This window comes from Equus asinus, chromosome 8 (assembly GCF_041296235.1).
Source record: "Equus asinus isolate D_3611 breed Donkey chromosome 8, EquAss-T2T_v2, whole genome shotgun sequence".
Taxonomy (NCBI): Eukaryota; Metazoa; Chordata; class Mammalia; order Perissodactyla; family Equidae; genus Equus; species Equus asinus.
This window is the reverse complement of record NC_091797.1, coordinates 97066968-97084373: the sequence shown is the minus strand read 5'-3', so window position 1 is coordinate 97084373 and position 17406 is coordinate 97066968. Positions and strand designations below refer to the sequence as shown.

Sequence of the window (17406 nt, the reverse complement as noted above, 5' to 3'; positions counted from 1 at the left end):
CTCAGGACATGCCCTGCTCACTGGGAGCCCTGGGAAACCAAGGGAACCCCAGAACTCCACCGTCCTTTCTAGGTGGCCTCCTGGGGTCCAGGCTCTGCTCTCTTGATCTTCCCCTGAGGGGACAAGAGAGGAGACTCGGAGGTGCCTGGCCCCATCCTTTCAGGGACCCCTCTGTGCCTGGTGTGTGTAGCTCCCCTCTGAGCTGAGCAGAGGGCACTGACTTGAGGGCAGGACCCTGGGACCCAGGCCTGGCCATCTCCCTGACTCAGGGTTGGCACCTTTCCCATAGAGAACCTCAGCAACTTTGCTGTGGATTGAGGACAATCATCTGGTTCCTGGGTGCAGGTGAGGACAGTACCACAAAGAACACCCCAGTGGACATGGCAACAGGCCACATGGCTGGCCGAGCAGTTCTTATTGTGGATTCCTGGGACTCAAGCTTCTTCTCTGCCCACCCTACTCCACGTGCCCAGGTAGCTGGAGTTGGTCATAAACTGGAAGGCACTGGGCAGAGTCTGCCATACCACTGCTGGCCACGGCCCACTCCCAAAGACTCGAAGCTCAGCACCTGGGCTAAGGTCCTGAGGTCCTGAGGACCCCCTGGCATGGGCAGACCAGCAACCCCAACCTGCCCTGGAAAGAGGAGCTGCCAGCTCCTCCAGCCTCTAGAGGAGGTGGGAGAGGGCAGGCAGACCCCAGTGGTCCTCATGGACTGGCGGGCTGCTCCATGTGTCTGGGCTCCTGGGCCGGTGTTTGGCTAGGGGGCTGCAGGGCTGGCACCATCTCCTCCAGGCTGCTGTGTGGGGCTGTCAACACCTGCCGCTCCCGCTGGTTCTCCTTGCTGTGCCAGATACCGTAGCCAAAATATACCGCAAGTCCTACAAGGGTGGCACAAGGCTGAGGGCCATGTCCCAGCACTGCTTCCCTGCTTGCCCTCCCCCTGCAGCCCCCCCAGGGTCCCAGCCTGGCCCCCACTCACCCATCAGCAGCCAGATGGACAAGTGCAGCCAGGCCAGGTAGCTCAGGTGCAGCATGAGGAAGATGTTGAGGAGGATGCTCAGGGCGGGAGTCAGGGGCGTCATGGGAACCTGAGGGGACAAGGGCTGGGCTGGGCTGGGCTGCAGGGAAGGGCTGCTGGCCCAGGGCCTGATTTCTCAGGAGTCCACAGACCCTTTCTCTGCCTCTGGAGATTCCAGAGACAAGGGCCCACCCGCCATGCAGAGAGAGGGGTGTGGGGTACTGGCCTCCGCCGCCCTGCGGCCCTGGTGCATCCTGCCCCGGCAGAGGAGGAAGGGGTGAAGGGAGCTGGCTGGGCTGAGCGCAGTGGGTGCTGGCTGGAGGAAGTACCTGAAAGGTGTCCTGCCGGCACTGTTGCTGGTGGGCCCCCAGGACGAGGAGACTGAGCAGAAACGTGGCGGAGCTGAGCAGGAGCAGCAGGGTGTAGCCCCAGGGCGGGAGGTGCAGGGCCAAGTCTCCGAAGACCAGCACACAGTCCAGGGTGATGGCCGAGGACACCAGGACACCGAGCGCCCAGGCCACAGCGGCTCCAGGCCTGCACCCACCCAGGAAGCCGAGGTAGGACCTCAGGGCTGGTTGCAGCTACCCGGGCTCAGGGGCTGGGGCCTGCTGTGTGTCCACAGGGCTGCCTGGGCCCTGAGAACTGGATGGCAGGGACTTTCGGAAGCGTAGAATGATAATGCTGGTGGCCACGAAGGTGTAGGTCAGCAGTGCACAGATGCAGCGGAACTGCACTAGTGCCTCAAATTCGACCAGCAGAGCCAGGAAAGCCATGAGGAACCCGAACACCAGGATGCCCACCACGGGCACCTGCATCTGGGAGTACACATGGGCAAACACCTGGAAGAAGAGCCCATCGGCGGCCATGGAATACACCATGTGTGGCAGGGCAAAGAGGGAGCTGAGCAGGACAGTGTTCATGGCTGTGACAGAGGGTGGGAGAGGGTCAGCATGGTGCACAGGCCCACCAGGCACTGTTGCTAGGGACCAGGGCATGGGTGGCCCCTTGGGAACACAGGCATGAATTTCTCTGGGCTCTCAGAGTGAGCCTGAGTGTATGTGGGTACTGGATTGTTCCCCCTCACCACCCAGCAATGGGACATCCCAGTTTAGGTGACAGACCCACTGGAAATCTGATGAGAGCTGAGTCCCTCTGCCTGGAAGGATCTGGAAGCACATGCCCAAACTTGACATTCTGTGTACAACTGGGAGGGGCAGTGAGTAGGTCCCTCCCACAAGCTCAGGTGGAGAGTCTAATCATTAGCACCTTCCTGGGCCCAGGATGCAACTGGGAGCAAAGGCCCAGAGGAGACGTGTTCCCTGGAGGCTTAGGGCAGGGCCCCACTGCTCGGTTCCCTACCCCCTTGCCTGGAAGTGCTCCTTACCACAGATGGCACCAGCCACCACGATGAAGCCTGCCCAGCTATAGCCCCGCTGGTAGAAGGCATCAGCAAGTGCCCCGTTAGGGTCCAGGAGGTGCCAGGGCACCATTAGGGTGAGGACTGTGGAGATGAGGATGTAAGCACCAGTCACCAGGCCAAGCGAGATGACGGTGGCCATGGGCACTGCTCGCTTTGGGTTCTGGGTCTCCGCACTTGAGGCAGCAATGACATCAAAGCCCATGAAGGTGTAGAAGCAGGTGGCAGCCCCAGCCATGACACCGGAGAAGCCAAAGGGTGCAAAACCACCCTCCTCAGCGCTCCAGTTGTGCAGGCGGGCCAGGATGAACCCCAGGATGATGATGAAGAGGATGACGACCAGGCTGATGGCAGAGAAGGTGCGGTTGAGCCAGGAAGAGACACGGGCTCCACAGGTGATGAATGCAGAAGCCAAAAGTGCAATGCCAGCAGCCAAGAAGTCTGGGTACTGGGCCAGGAAGGGCACCTTCCAGATGCCCACATGGGCCTTGGTGAAGCTGCTGATTTGGTGGCTGAAGATAGCATCCAGGTAGCTGCTGTAGGCGCGGGCCACAGCAGCACCAACAATGAGGCAGTCAACAAACATGTTCCACCCAACGAGGAAGGCCCACAGCTCGCCCATGGATATGTAGGTGAACAGGTAGGCAGAGCCCCTGTCGGGCACACGCACTGCAAACTCTGCATAGCATAGGGCTGCCAGCAGGGAGGCCACGGCAGCCACACAGAAGGACACGAGCACTGCAGGGCCAGCCATCTCCTTGGCCACGGTGCCTGTGACCACGTAGAGGCCGAAGCCCACCATACCACCCACACCCAGCAGGATCAGGTGCAGCATGGTCAGGTGGCGCCGTAGCGATGTCTCTGTGGTGGGCTCCTCCAGTGTCTTCAGCCGGTTCAGCTTCTGGCAGAAGCGCACCAGGCTGGCTGTGCTGCACAGCCCCCGAGCCATGGTGGGCAGCTGAGATGAGCCCCAAGCCAGATGCCAGCACCTATGAGAGTCAGAGGGGAGTGACAGGCTGCCCAGCCAGGTCTTGACCAGCCTTCAGTCCTTGCTCTGACCCTGCTCTGGGGACCCAAGCCTGGAACCACTGGCAGCTTCAGGGCTGGATGAGGCAGGCTCAGGGCTTGGCAGCAGTGTGGGCAGGAGGCCACAGGAAAGTGTGGGGATCCCTTTGGGCCATCTCTCAGGGAGGGAAGGGTGTGTTCAGGAAGGGCTCTGAAGGTGGGGGCGGGGAGCCCCAGGGAGCGTGGCTAGGAAAAGTTTTAGTGTTCTGGGTTCTGAGAGCATAAGGGAAACGAGAGGCATCCCAGGAGCTGAGCCGGGCCTCCAGGACGCAGAAAAAGAACGACTCTGTGGCCCTGTGCTGTGCCCAGGTGGTGACTTGGCCTCAGACAGAGGTGTTCATCTCCCAAACCCACTCCCTGCTGGGCTGGAGTAACAGCCCTCCCCATAGGGAGTGGGGCTGCCCTGAGCCCTGTGTCTGAAGGCAAGGCTTGAACCTGCCCCTGTATCTGCACACGTTGCTGGATTCAGCTCTGCTGTGCCCCATCGTCAGGCCCCTGAGCCTTGGCCTCCTTTCTGTCCTGAGTCTGTCCCTGATTCACCTGCTATTGCCACCACTGCTCTTCACTCACCCCCACCCCTGGCTGCCAGATCCAGCGCTGGGCCCTGTCTCACGGTCACACATGCACTCAGCCCACCCTGCCCACACCTCACACGGTCAAGATCAGAGCTCCCCAGGTTCTGCGGAAGCTCTATGATTGTGCCCAGTTCACAGATGAGGAAGACCAGGCCACCAGGTAAGTGACTAGCCCAGGTCACCAGGGTGGCCTTGGGAGGCAGGTGGAGGCTAAGGTCCAGGTCTGGGTGGGGTCTGGAACCCACTCTCCATCCACTGCTGCAGATGCCCTCCTTGATCCCTCATCCCAACACGTGGACTCCACCAGCTGGGCACGATCCAGGCCCCTCGACCCTGGGAGGTGTGGGGGCTGCGGGAGTCAGGCAAGACGCTGGTAAGATGAGGGTGTGAATGTGGCTGAGAGGCCCTGGGCAGTCCCTGACCTCTAGCACAATGGGATGGCAGTAAGCCACCCTCACCCACTGACGAGGGAGCGCCCGGCTGTGGGGAGTGTTCTGTGAATTGGCAGAACTCATGCTGGCTGTTCTGAGCTTCCAGCTACCGACAGTGTCCTGAAAGGAGGCAAGCAGACCCCTGGGGACGACCTCTAGCCCTCCAGCTTGGGGCACCCCTAGGGCCCCTCAGACATCAATGGTAGCCCCTCCCAGCCCAAGAGCACCTGTCAAGTCTGGAGGACCGGGGGGACCCTAACTACAGCTCTCCACTTGTGTATATCCATGAGAGGTGTCGTGGACTGAGCATCTGCTCCATGCCAGTCCCTGCATCATGGGAACACATCATGTGTCTCATCATGTGACCAACACAAACCACCTCAGGCTTATTTACTACTAGAGCTGAGGGGTCTTTGTCCTTCAGTGCTTCCTACTCCTTTGAAAGTGGAAAGGCTGGTATCACAGGTGTGAACTTGTTTACAGAAAAATGAGGACAATCCATCCAACCAAAGCAAAACCAAAACAGTCATCCTCTTCCCCCAGAACTCTCTCCATGTTGTCAGGTTTCTATGTGGTTTGTGGGATAGGACGTTAGGGGCACCTGCAGGCTGTCTGGCTCAGCGGGCTGGTGACAGGGTGGTGGACTCCCAGACAAAATGGTGCCACTTGGAGCACTCTGCCTTAGCCAGCCCCTTGCTCCCTTCTGGTATGTGGCTGACGTTGTCTTGAGGAACTTCTCAGATGGGCTCCCACTTCCTGCAGGGGTGACCCCTCCTGCACCTCGCTCCTGTGGCCTAAACATAACCAAGCAGATGTTCCTTGCTCTGAAACGCCTTCACAGAAACCCAGAAAAGTGCATTTCCAACCAAGAGGCCTGGGCGGTTGTGTAACAGGAGCTCCCCCAAGGCCTGACCAACGGCCACCTGAGAGCTGGTGTGCAGGGTTTCAGAACACTGACTTTTCATCTACCCAGAGAGGGGCTCTCACCACACCCCCTTCACAGGCACCAACATCCAATGGATACTCATGGCCAAGCATGGTCGATGCAGTAAACTAAACTTCCAGGGACATGGCTGGGCCAAGTGCTGGACCCCAGCGAGCAAGGCAGTTACACTGAGCAAGACATGAAGATGCAGTGAAGAGAAAGCACCAAAAATACAAGGAGAAGAAGAGAGAAGGCTTCCCACCTCATCCTACACAGCCAGGAGCACCCTGACACCAAACTCAACAAAGACATCAGAAGGAAACTATAGACCAACATCTTTTATGAATATAGAGACAGAATTGCTCAACTGAGTACCAGCAAATTAAATCCAGAAACATGTAAAAAGGAGCAAGCAGGATTTATCCCAGAAATGTAGGATTGATTTAACATATGAAAATCAGTCAATGTAATGTGCCATACTAATGGAATAAATGAGAAAAATCACATGATCATCTCAACAGACACAAAGAAAAACCATCAACAAGCCTGGACTAGAAGGGACCACCCTCAAACTGACGAAGACCATCCACGAAAATCCCTCGGCTGCTGTGCTCAGTGGTGAGAGACTGAAAGCTTTCCCTTTGCTCAGTAACAACATCAGGAGGTCCTCTCTCCACTTGTATCCAACATTTTACTGGGGGCTCTGGTCATGGCAATTAGGTGAGAACATGAAATAAAAGGAATCCAGATAGGAAAGGAAGAAGTAAAACTATCTGTAGCCACAGATGACATGATCTTATGTAGAGAAAATGCTAAGGGGTCCACACAAAAAATATTAGAACTAATAAACCAATTCAGCAAAGGTACTAGATATAAGCTCAATATACAAAAATCAATTGTATTTCTATACACCAGCAATGAACTATCCAGAAATGAAGTTAAGAAAACAATTCTGCTTACATGGCACCAAAAAGAATAAGTTTATGCATAAATATAGTTAGAATAAATTTACCCAAAGAAATGCAAGACTTCTACACTGAAAACTACTAAACATCATTGAAAAAAATTAAAGACCTAAATGAGTGGAAAGACATCCCACGTTCATGGACTGGAAAATTTAATATTGTCAAGATGGCAATACTCCCCAAATTGGTCTGCAGATTCTGTGTAATCCCTAGCAAAATCCCAACTCCCCGATTTGCAGCAATTATCCAGTTGATCCTGAAATTCGTTTGGAGATGCAAGGGACTCAGAAGAGCCTAAACCATTTTGAAAAAGAGGAAAGTTGGAGGACTGACATGTTCTGACTTCTAAACCAACTACAAAGCTACAGTAATCAAGACAGTGTGTTACAGAAATAAGGAATGGAATGGAATTAAGACTCCAAAAATATGGGCAATTAATTTTTAAAGTTTATGGCCAATTGATTTTTAAAAAATAGACTTCCTGTTAATTTTCAAGAAGAAAGTGAGGTAGAGTTCCCATATACCCCCAGGCCCTACGTGTACACAGCCTTCTCCACTGTCAACATCCCCCACCAGATTGGTACATTTGTTATAACTGATGAACCTGCATTGACACATCATTATCACCTACAGTCCATGGTCTACATTAGGGCTCACTCTTGGTGTTGTACATTCCATGGTTTTGACAAATGTATAATGACGTGTACACACTACTACAGCAAGCCCTAAAAATCCTCTGTGCTTCACCTATTCATCCCTCCTCCCCACTAGCCCCTGGAAACCACTAATCTTCTCACTGTCTCCACAGGTTGGCCTTTCCAGAAGGTCATAGAGTGGGAATCGAATCACACAGTATGTACACTTTTCAGGTTGGCCTTTTTCACTTAGTAATATGCATTTAAGATTGTCTCATGTCTTTTCTTGGCTTGGAAGCTCCTTTCTTTTTAGCACTGAGTCATATCTCTTGTCTGGGTGGATCACAGTTTATCCATTCACCTACTGAAGGACATCCTGGTTGCTTCCAAGTTTTAGCAATTATGAATAAAGCTGCTGTCAACATCCATGTGCAGATATTTGTGTGGACATAAGCTTTCAACTTATTTAAGTAAATATGAAGGAGTGTGATTGCTGAATCACATGGTAAAAGTATGTTAAGTTTTGTAACAAACTGCGAAATTGTCTTCCAAAATGGCTGCGCCATATTGCGTTCCCACCAGCAAGGAATGAGCGTTCCTGTTACTTCACATCCTCAGCAACATTTGGTGTTGTCAGTGTACTGGATTTTTGCCAAACTAACAGGTGTGTACTGGCATCTCATTGTTGCTTTAATTTGAAATTCACTAATGACACAGGAAGTAGAGCATCTTTTCATAGGCTTATTTGCCAACTGAATGTCTTCTTTGGTGGGCTGTCTGTTTAGATCTTTTGCCCATTTTTAATTGGGTTGTTGGTTTCCTTATTGTTGGTTTTTAAGGGTTCTTTGTATATTTTGTATTGTACAAACATTTTCTGCTAGCCTATGCCTTGTCTTTTTATTCTCTTTATGGCCAGTTGATGTTTGACAAGTGCCAAAACAATTCAATGGAGGAAAGAATAGTGTTTTCAACACACCGTGCTACAACAATTGGATATCCACGTTCACAAGTGGGCAGTAAAAATGCTAAGTCATACTCTTACCTCACACCTCACACATACAAAAATTAACTCAAAATGGATGAAATACCTAAATCTAAGAGCTAAAACTATACACACAAACCTTGGAGATATTGTGGGTTCAATTCCAGACCACTGTAATAGAATGAAAGTCACAATAAAGTGAGTCTTATGAATTTTTTGGTTTTCCAGTGCATATAAAAGTTATTTTTACACTATAGTCTATTAAGTGTGCAATGGCATTGTGTCTAAAAAACATACATACATTAATTAAAGAATACCTCATTGCAAAAAAATGCTAGCTATCCTCTGAGCCTTCAGTGAGTTGTAATCTTTATGCTGGTGGAGGGTGTTGCCTCCATGTTGATGGCTGCTGACTTATCACAGTGGCGGTTGCTGAAGGTTGAGTCAATTGTCACAATGTTTTAAAATAAGCCAACAATGAAGGTTGCTGCATCAATGGACTCTTCCTTTTGTAAATGATCCCTCTGTAGCATGCAATACCATCTGATAGCATTTTACCCAGACTAGAACTTCTTTCAAAATTGGAGTCAGGGCTCTCAAACACTGTCACTGCTTTATCAACTAAGTTTATGTAATATTCTAAATCTTTTCTTGTAATTTCAACAATCTTTACCAGGAGTAGATTCCATCTCAAGAAAGTTCTTTCTTTGCTCATCCATAAGAAGCAACTCCTCATCTGTTAAAGTTTGATCATGAGATTGCAGCAATTGCATCTTCAGGCTCCACTTCTAATTCTAGTTCTCTTGCTATTCCCACCACATCTGCAGTTACTTCCTCCACTGAAGTCTTGAACCCCTCAAAGTCATCCATGAGGGTTGGAATCAACTTCTTAGAAACTTCTGTTCATGTTGATATTTTGACCTCTTCTCATGTTCTTAATGGCATCTAGAATGGTGAAACCTTTCCAGAAGGTTTTCAATTTACTTTGCCCAGATCCATCAGAGGAATCACTATCTATGGCAACTATAACCTTATGAAATGTATTTCTTAAATAATATGACTTGAAAGTCAAAATTACTCCTTGATCTACGATCAAAATGACTGCCCAGAACTTGAGGAATGGATGTTGTGTTAAAAGGCATGAAATCAATATCAAACACATTGTATCTCTCCACCAGAGCTCTTGGGTGATGAGGTTCATTGTCAATGAGTAGTATTTTGAAAGAAATCTTTTTTCTGAGCAGCAGGTCTCAACAATAGGCTGAAGATATTCAGTAAACCATGATGGAAACAGATGTGCTGTCATCCAGGCTTTGTTGTTCCATTTATAGAGCACAGCAGAGTCGATTCAGCACCAATCTTAAGGGCCCTAGGATTTTCAGAATGATAAATGAGCAATGGCCTCAATTTAAAGTCATCAGCTGCATTAGCCCCTAACAAGAGAGTCAGCCTGTCCTTTGAAGCTTTGAAGCCAGGCCTTGACTTCTCTGCTCTAGCTATGAAAATCCTAGATGGCATCTTCTTCCAATGTTACTCTCTTTCACCTATATTAAAAAATCTGTTTAGAGTAGCCACCTTCATTAATGATCTCAGCTAGATCTTCTGGATAACTTGTGCAGCTTCTCCATCAGCACTTGCTGCTTCCCCTTGCACTTTCATGTTATGGAGATGGCTTCATTCCTTAAACTTTATGAAACATCTGCTAGCTTCAGCCTTTTCTTCTGCAGCTTCCTCACATCTCAGCCTTCACAGACTTGAAGAGAGTTAGGTCCTGGCTCTGGATTAGGCTTTGGCTTAATGGAATGTCATGGCTGGTTTGATTAGTGGGTGTGTGACAGAAGACAACCCATGCTCTCGTGGGAGACCAGAGACACCGTTTTCACTACACCATCCTTACTGCTTGTGCAATGAAGCTCTTTACTCTCTCTGATTATTTTGGGGAGTGAACATTTTGGATCACGAGGGCCACATCATCCGTGCCCTCCCCAGGGATGCCTCCTGCATCTTTGTTAAAGATTTATTCTCAGCCTGGAAAGTTGCCTCAAGGTCCTTCCTTAAAAAGGCTCATTGGATTGAGTCACTAATGGAATAAATACAGGAATGGAGATCCTACTCATCAATGGCCAGATGATGGCCTTTTGAATTGGAAAAACTTCTATATTTGAAAAATATTTTAGAAAGCTCTTATCACAAGCAGCTGTCTTATGGATATTTGTGGGGAGATCAAATTGAAAAGAAAATTTAAAAAATATAATGACTGGCCTGAGGGAATCATTTAATAAAATGAAAGAACAGAAGTCCAACTTATAACAAAGATTAAAAGGCAAATTTAATGAAACTTCCCCTTCTCCCCCCACCTCTGCTCCCCTATACCCCCAGCTCCCTCTCCCTGACCCCCTAGAAGATCTGGTGGATCTCTGGGCCCCTGGTTTCCACTCCTCCTCTCAAGACTTAGCTCCTCAGCCACTTTCCTCAGATTCTAAAACCCCAACTTCTCCAAACAGCATCCAGCTGTCCATCTTCACTGCCCTCTCTTTAGAAGACTCACAGGGGGCCCTCAGGCCTGACCCCCAAGTTAGGGGCACCAGGTCACTGGTGTAAATGCTGAAAGCCAGGAAGTGAATTCAGTGGAAGCAGCCAGGACAGGCAGGAAGGCTGGTTTGCTGTCCCTTCCAAATCCTCCTGCTTTCCAGGGCTCTGTCACCAGGCTCTGCCGGCATCAGGCAGTCCGTGCAGGGTCCACTGTGGATGTGCCCTGGACCTCCGCTGCAGACAGTTCATGTCCCCTGGACACAGCCCATCTATGAAATTATAAACCTCTCCTGCCTCCATGGTCAGAAGATCCCACTAAATTTAGAGAGGACTCAGAAAGGTCAGTGGCTATTCATAACCCCACCCACGGAGATCATGGCTGGCTGCTAAGCGGGTTCTTCCAGCCCAGGATTACACTGTAGTTATCACACAGGCCAGAAGGTGCCCTGGAGGAAACCCCCTCACAGGGGAAATAGAGGGCCAGACCCTCTCCCAGGCCCTCCTGCAAATGACCAGGAAGTGGCTCTGCTCGAGGCTGACACTCAAGGTTTAATGGGAGCGATTTTAGAGGTGTTTCCTCCAAAAGTTAATTGGTCAAAAATTGAATTATGCACTCAGATTGAGGGGGACATCCAAAAGCTTTTGTGGAACATTTTATACAAACTTTTCAAAGGTGCAGTGCATTACACCCGGAAGCCCCAGAGCACAGGAATCTCCTAATTCCTGCTCTAGAGGAAATTTTTTCCTGATATCAAAAAACAAATTGCAAACAGTGTGGTTGTTTGGTTTGAGCAAGCAGTAAGTGTAATAATGGAGACTGCGACACAGTTCTTTCAAAATAGCAGGAAAGTAAAAGAAAAAATGAGTTAAATGCAACTCATCTCACTTTCCAACTTGAATCCTTACAGAAGAAAACTGAGACTGTGAGAGTCAACTGAAGCCCACTCAGAGGGCTCCCTATTCGCCTCCAGACACTTGCAAGTCTTGCAGGAAACCAGGGCATTGGAGAGATTGTCCTGCTCTTAAGAGGACGGAAATCTAAAAAATATCCCTCTTGGTCACAGCACCCCCAGAAGGCTTATTTTTCTCCTCCTGAGGGGCATTTCCCCCTTAAATGATGGAGTCAGCTGATCCTCAGTCGCTCTCCCGAGCTGCCATTAAACTTAAAATAGAGGATCAGGAACTGGATTTCTTAAGTGACTCTGGTGTGACTTTCTCTACTCTCCCTTCAGAGGGTTTATCTCTACCCATCCCCTCTGATTCTGTTCAAGCTGTTGGAGTCTCTGGGCAGCCTATTTCATGGCCCAGATCCCAGCCCACTCCCACACCTTTAGCCCCTTAACACTCATCCTGCCTCTCCAGTTTCCCACTGCTCGCCAGGAAACATTTTTATTAGAGATTTATTTTGTACATTTTATGCCTCTATAAATTGTAATGAGAAGGTGTTTTGATCTCCCTGTCCTCAGACCAAACTCCAAGTCTCCTACTTTCCTTGCTAGAGACTTATCTGATTTAAATTCTTCTGAAGAGGAAGAATCTTTAAATGACGTGCCCATTAGTCTTTGGGCTACATGTGCAAATGAAGAGGAATTGTTACGGAGTGCAGAACCCACACACATTACTTAAAAAAAGAATCAACCGTTTCCATCATAAACCAATACCCAGTCTCCAGAGATGCAGAGAGAAGAGTTGAAAATATAACAGACCCCCTTCTGCAACAGGCTGGACTAGCTCTTACCTCCTCCCCCTGTAATCCTCCAATCTGGCCAGTGAAAAAAGAAGCTGAGTTTGACTCAGACGGGAACCAAACCCATAGATTTGTACAAGCCCTCAGAGCCATAGAGTCTGTATTCCTCAGCATTCTTGGCCCCCAATCCAGCTGTCATCCTGAGCTCAGTTCCTGCTGGTGCAGCCTGGGTGACAGGAGTTGACCTTGCTCAGCTCTCTTTCCAATCCCACTGCAGCCTCACAAGTTCCTTCTGCATTTACATTTAAAGGGAGGCCATTCACAGGGACTCACCTTCCTAGGGATATTGAGTCTCCCTCAATATTTTCCCAAATCCTTGCAGTGGACTTGAATTCTGTAGCCTTCACTCAAGGCTCCGCTCCTGTTCAGTATGTGGATGACCTTCTACTCTGTAATCAGAGTAAATAGGAAGCCTTTACAGACCCCTCACTCTCCTGAAGGCACGAGCTGCTCGAGGCCATAAAGCCTCCAGATCTAAACCCCAGTGGGTGCAGATGACTGGGACCTACTCTGGACAGGAGCCATGTCAAGGCTTTCAACAGCTCACCCCAAATACCTTGAGTCCACTTTGTCCACCCCTCTCCCCAAAATGAAGAAACAGCTACGTAACCATCTAGGGGCAGCTGGTTACTGCCCGGGTGGATTTCTGATTCTGCAGCCCTTGCTAACCCTCTGTCTGCTCTTCTCCCAGACATCACCCCACAGCCTATTTCCTGGCCTTCAGAGCCATGAAACTCCTGTGAAGCCTTAAAATCAGCTTTGTCCACAGCCCTGGTTCTCTGCTTACCTAATTTTGACAAACGTTTTCATCTATACTGCCATGAAAATAGTGGAATTGCTGCATGCATTCTAGGACAGTCTTTGCCCCTCAGACTTGTCCTATAGCAGCATATTTCTCATGCCAACTAGACCCTGTGGCATCAGGTATGCCCCCATGCTTATGTGCTGTGGCTGCAGCTGCCACCCTGACTGACAAAGCCAGTACTCTAACATTAGGCTCTCCCAGTCATCTCTATGTTCACCAGGCTGTGTCTGCTCTTTTCCAAGTTCACAGGACACAACACCTCTCTACAGGGCCACAGACCACCTATGAGCAGGCTCTTCTAACTAACCCTTCCCTAATCTTACATCTTTGTATCACTCAGAATCCAGCTACCTTACTACCCCTCTCTGATGATGGAGAGCCCCACTCCATCCCACATGATTGCCCTGCATCTATAGAAAGGGTCGCAAAGCCATGAGAGGTTATCTTGGACATCCCTTTAGACAATCCAGACTTACTTCTGTTTTGTGATGGCTCCTGTACATAGAGTTTCTGGGGAAACATAATAACTGGTTATGCCACAGTTTCCCCACATAAAATGCTCGAAGCTAGTTCCTTGCCCACTGTAAAATCACCCAAGCTGCTGGATCATAGCTCTCACTAGAGCCTACACATGAGCACAAGGGAAAACTGCCACTCTGTACACAGACTTCAGATATGCTTTTGGAGTCTGCCATGCTGTGGGCACAGTTTGGAAATCCCCTGGAGTCTTAACTTCTGCAGGAACTCCCATTGCTAACGGACACTTAATTCCTGCCCTATTACAAGCTATTCACCTCCCTTCTCAAAGTGCCATTGTTCCCTGTTCAGCGCACACTCAGGAGACTGATGTAAAATCTTCAGGAAACAACAGGCTGACAGAGCTGCTAAATGTGCAGCTCACCATGGACCCCCTTGTCCCTTCTCCACCCAGTTTTTAAACCTGCCTTTATCCCTGACTCATGTTATTAACTGTCAGGCAAATGCTCTACAATCTGAAAGAGACAACTGGATACAAATGGGTGCCAAACAAGGATCAGATGGATTAGACACTGGGCCAAAGGGACTTCCTGTAGCTCCTTTTCTTTTGACTTTATGGCTTGCACTTATCTTCCTCCAAATGGGACATATTTGAAAATGGGGGATAGTTAAGGAACTAAAACACTGGTATTGCCCTGGCAGCCACAAAATTTCTGACCAAATTATTTCCTAGTGCACTACTTGTCAATCTCACCAAGATTCTGGGGGAAATCATTGTGCCCCAGGAAGTCCTCCTGGGACCGCACTGCCCTGTGCGGCACTCCAGATGGACTTTACAGCCTTGCCCCAGCTGTAGGCTGTCTCACTGTTTGGTCATCGTCTGCATGGTTAGTGGATGTGCTGAGCACTATCTGACTAGACGTGCAGAGGCCACAGCAGTGGGACAGAAATTAACAACTGCAGCTGTTCCTTGTTCTGGCTTCCTTTACGGATTGAAGCAGAGCGAGGAGCTCAGTGTGCAGCAGAGGTAACCACATGCTTGAAGAAAGTCTGGGGCACTCGTTAAAATTGCATACCCCACATCATCCTCAATCATCATCTCAATCATCAGAATGTAAAGATCTAGACATGAAAAGGACTTTAGGAAGGTCTGTCAAGAAACTGGACTTAAATGGCCAGAAGCTCTGCCCTGTCCGTTATAAAGATATGGAATACTCCGAATAGGAGACATGGATTGACTGCTTTTGAAATAGTGTTTAGATGCTTGATGCCTGCTGCCGTCTCTAAATCTTCTATTCTTGGATTAAGTGAATATTATGGGAGCTTAAGTGAACAATTTGATGCTATGACTAGCTATAGACAAAAATTAACTAGTCTACTTGAAGCATATGGTCAACAGGTAAAAGAGGTGTGGCCCCCACCTGCTGACAAGCCTTGTCTTCCTTTGGACCAGGAGATCGGGTGTACATCCAGGTGTACAGTGCTGTCACCTTACTGGGAAGGACCTTATGAAGTCCTACTGATCACCAACACTACCATCAAAATAAAGGAAAAAGTTTGCTGGATCCTTTCAAACCACCCAAAACAGACTGGGAACATCACTCTCAAGACAGCTGGAAGACAGTCCCCACAGGTGACCTTAAACTAAGGTTTCCAGGGTCAATTCCTAGACCTCCGAGTCAGCTGGCCTCATGAAGCAGACAGCTTTTCCCATGATCATGGATCAAGAAACCTCACTTTCACCTATTTTCACCCTGCTTTGAAAACTCCTTAAATATACACACACACAAACAAAAAACTCTTTTCCTATTAATGAGTATATATATTCCTCTTAATTATTTATTAGAAAGCCTACTGGAGAGCGCTGGTCTCTATTTGTCCACTTCCCCTCTCTAAGTTTCCACTCTGGGTTCTTTCCCAGTCTGTGTCTTGCTCTTACTCAGCCTCTCTTTCTCACTAGGTTGAGCATAAACCAATCTCCCCCTTATGCCAGCTTACCAAACCCTGGCCACGCTAACTAGTCAGTCTGACTGTTGGTTATGTCAACAGCTAGAGAGCACAGAAGAACCTGAAGTGGTCTTGGTTCCTGCTGATGTGAACACCTGGTGGACTAAGTATGGAAGATGGATGAACGACAGGGTATGGTGTCCACGACAAGGAAGATATCGCTCTGCCACTTCTCCTGGTGAGTCATGTGGGTCCCAGAAAACCTCTATAGAAGCTCCAGGACTGTCCCTTACCTGGATAAAGACAGTAGGTGAAAATTGCTCTCTTTGCATTGAAAGTAAACATGACGCTGGACCTTCCTGGGTGACATACCAGGACAGTATTGCAATCAGATTTTGTGGTTTGATTCTGCAGGTGGCATTCTGTAACATTTTGAGGAAATTGTAAGTGACTCTAACACTATTCCTTTTGGCACAAACATTTGCCCAATAACCAAATGTTCTGGATGGTCTATGTCCACCCTTTTCCAACTTGGGGTATTGCAGGTACCCACATGGTCAAGCTGCCCAATACCACAAACTATATATGGGTGGATCCAAACTCTGGACTCACCTGGTCAGGTGACAGGACCAGGCTTTATAGCTGCCCAAGTGGGACCGCAGGCCTCTTGTACCAGCTACTCTGCAACCTGTTCTGCTCTCCCAGATCGACAGGAGGGCATGGGAAATGGAGATGTTTGGGCACTAACACTCAGTGGCAAAGGTCATGGAATACTCTAGATGTTGAGAACTACAGGTTAAGTTTTAATCTTATCTGTAATGACATTCACTTTTTAATTTTATGTGGCAACAAAGTATGGGAAGGGTTCCCACACCTGTGGTCAGGATGGTGTAGACTTGGATACCTGGTCCCTCTGTCACCAGATACTCCACCCTACATGCCAGCAAAATAGCAAACTTGGGTTCTTTTGTTCATAAGATTGTGCCACGTAAATGTGCCTGTTGAGAAATCATAGAAAATCCACTTGTGTATCACAGCTTCAAGTTCTTTTCAGCATCAAGAGTCTTATTCTCCAGCTTTGGAAATTATCAGTTGGAAAAGGCAATCTGAAATCTCTCCATGGTGATGGAACAAGAGTTCAACAGCACCAGGCAAACTTTGAAGATACTCCAGGTGGAGATTAACAGCCTAGCTTCAGTGGTCCCCCACAATCGACCTGCTCTGGACACTGCCCTGCAAAGGGGAGTTTGTGCAATCATTGGTGAAAAATCTTACTTTTATGTGAACCAAACAGGGCAAGTAGTATCTATCTTCCATCTATAAAGAGAAGATTCACACTTTCCATCAGATGAATGAAGCTCACCCATTTCATTGGACTGACTCATTCCCAGGATCAGGAACTGGTTTAATGGCATATGAGGAGATGGGCTCCCATCCTTTCCTATCTGCTTGTTCATCCTCATTCTAATCTATGTTCTTTTCTCCCTTTGCAGATTTCTTACCCCTTGGCTACTAGCTCATTTTCTCTCTCCACAGTCACCAGCTCAGCTTTTAACATGTGAAACTTCAGGGAAGCTTCAGAAGAGGGAACTGATGGGGTTCATGCCAGGCCACCCCAAGATGTGCCACTCTGCTATGTGGATTATTTTGAGCTGAAGACAACCAAGGCTCAGAAGACTCTGAAAGAACATTTGACCTTCCTCCAAACTTCCTAAAAGACTTCAAGAGAGAAGGGCCTGTCCCAGGAGGAGCTCTTACCTCGGATAATTCTAGGTGTGGGGGGCAGGAAGGCACCTAGCAAGGGCCCTTTTATCAAAAGATCCCTTTCAGGTCCCATTGTCTGTAGATGGGACAGTGCAAACTTTTGTTTACCAAACATGAACTC

At 48.7% G+C, this 17406-nt stretch overlaps 1 protein-coding gene and 1 pseudogene across 1 annotated transcript; one reads left to right on the top strand and one right to left on the bottom strand.

Annotated features, from left to right (window-relative positions):
- LOC106822090 (tubulin alpha-3 chain-like) overlaps positions 1-17406 on the top strand; it is a 101369-nt pseudogene that overhangs the window by 56491 nt on the left and 27472 nt on the right.
- LOC106837170 (cationic amino acid transporter 4-like) lies at positions 706-3384 on the bottom strand. The gene is given in 4 exon segments (XM_014850562.3): positions 706-878; positions 980-1088; positions 1348-1940; positions 2403-3384. Coding segments are annotated over 4 exon segments (1857 nt in total).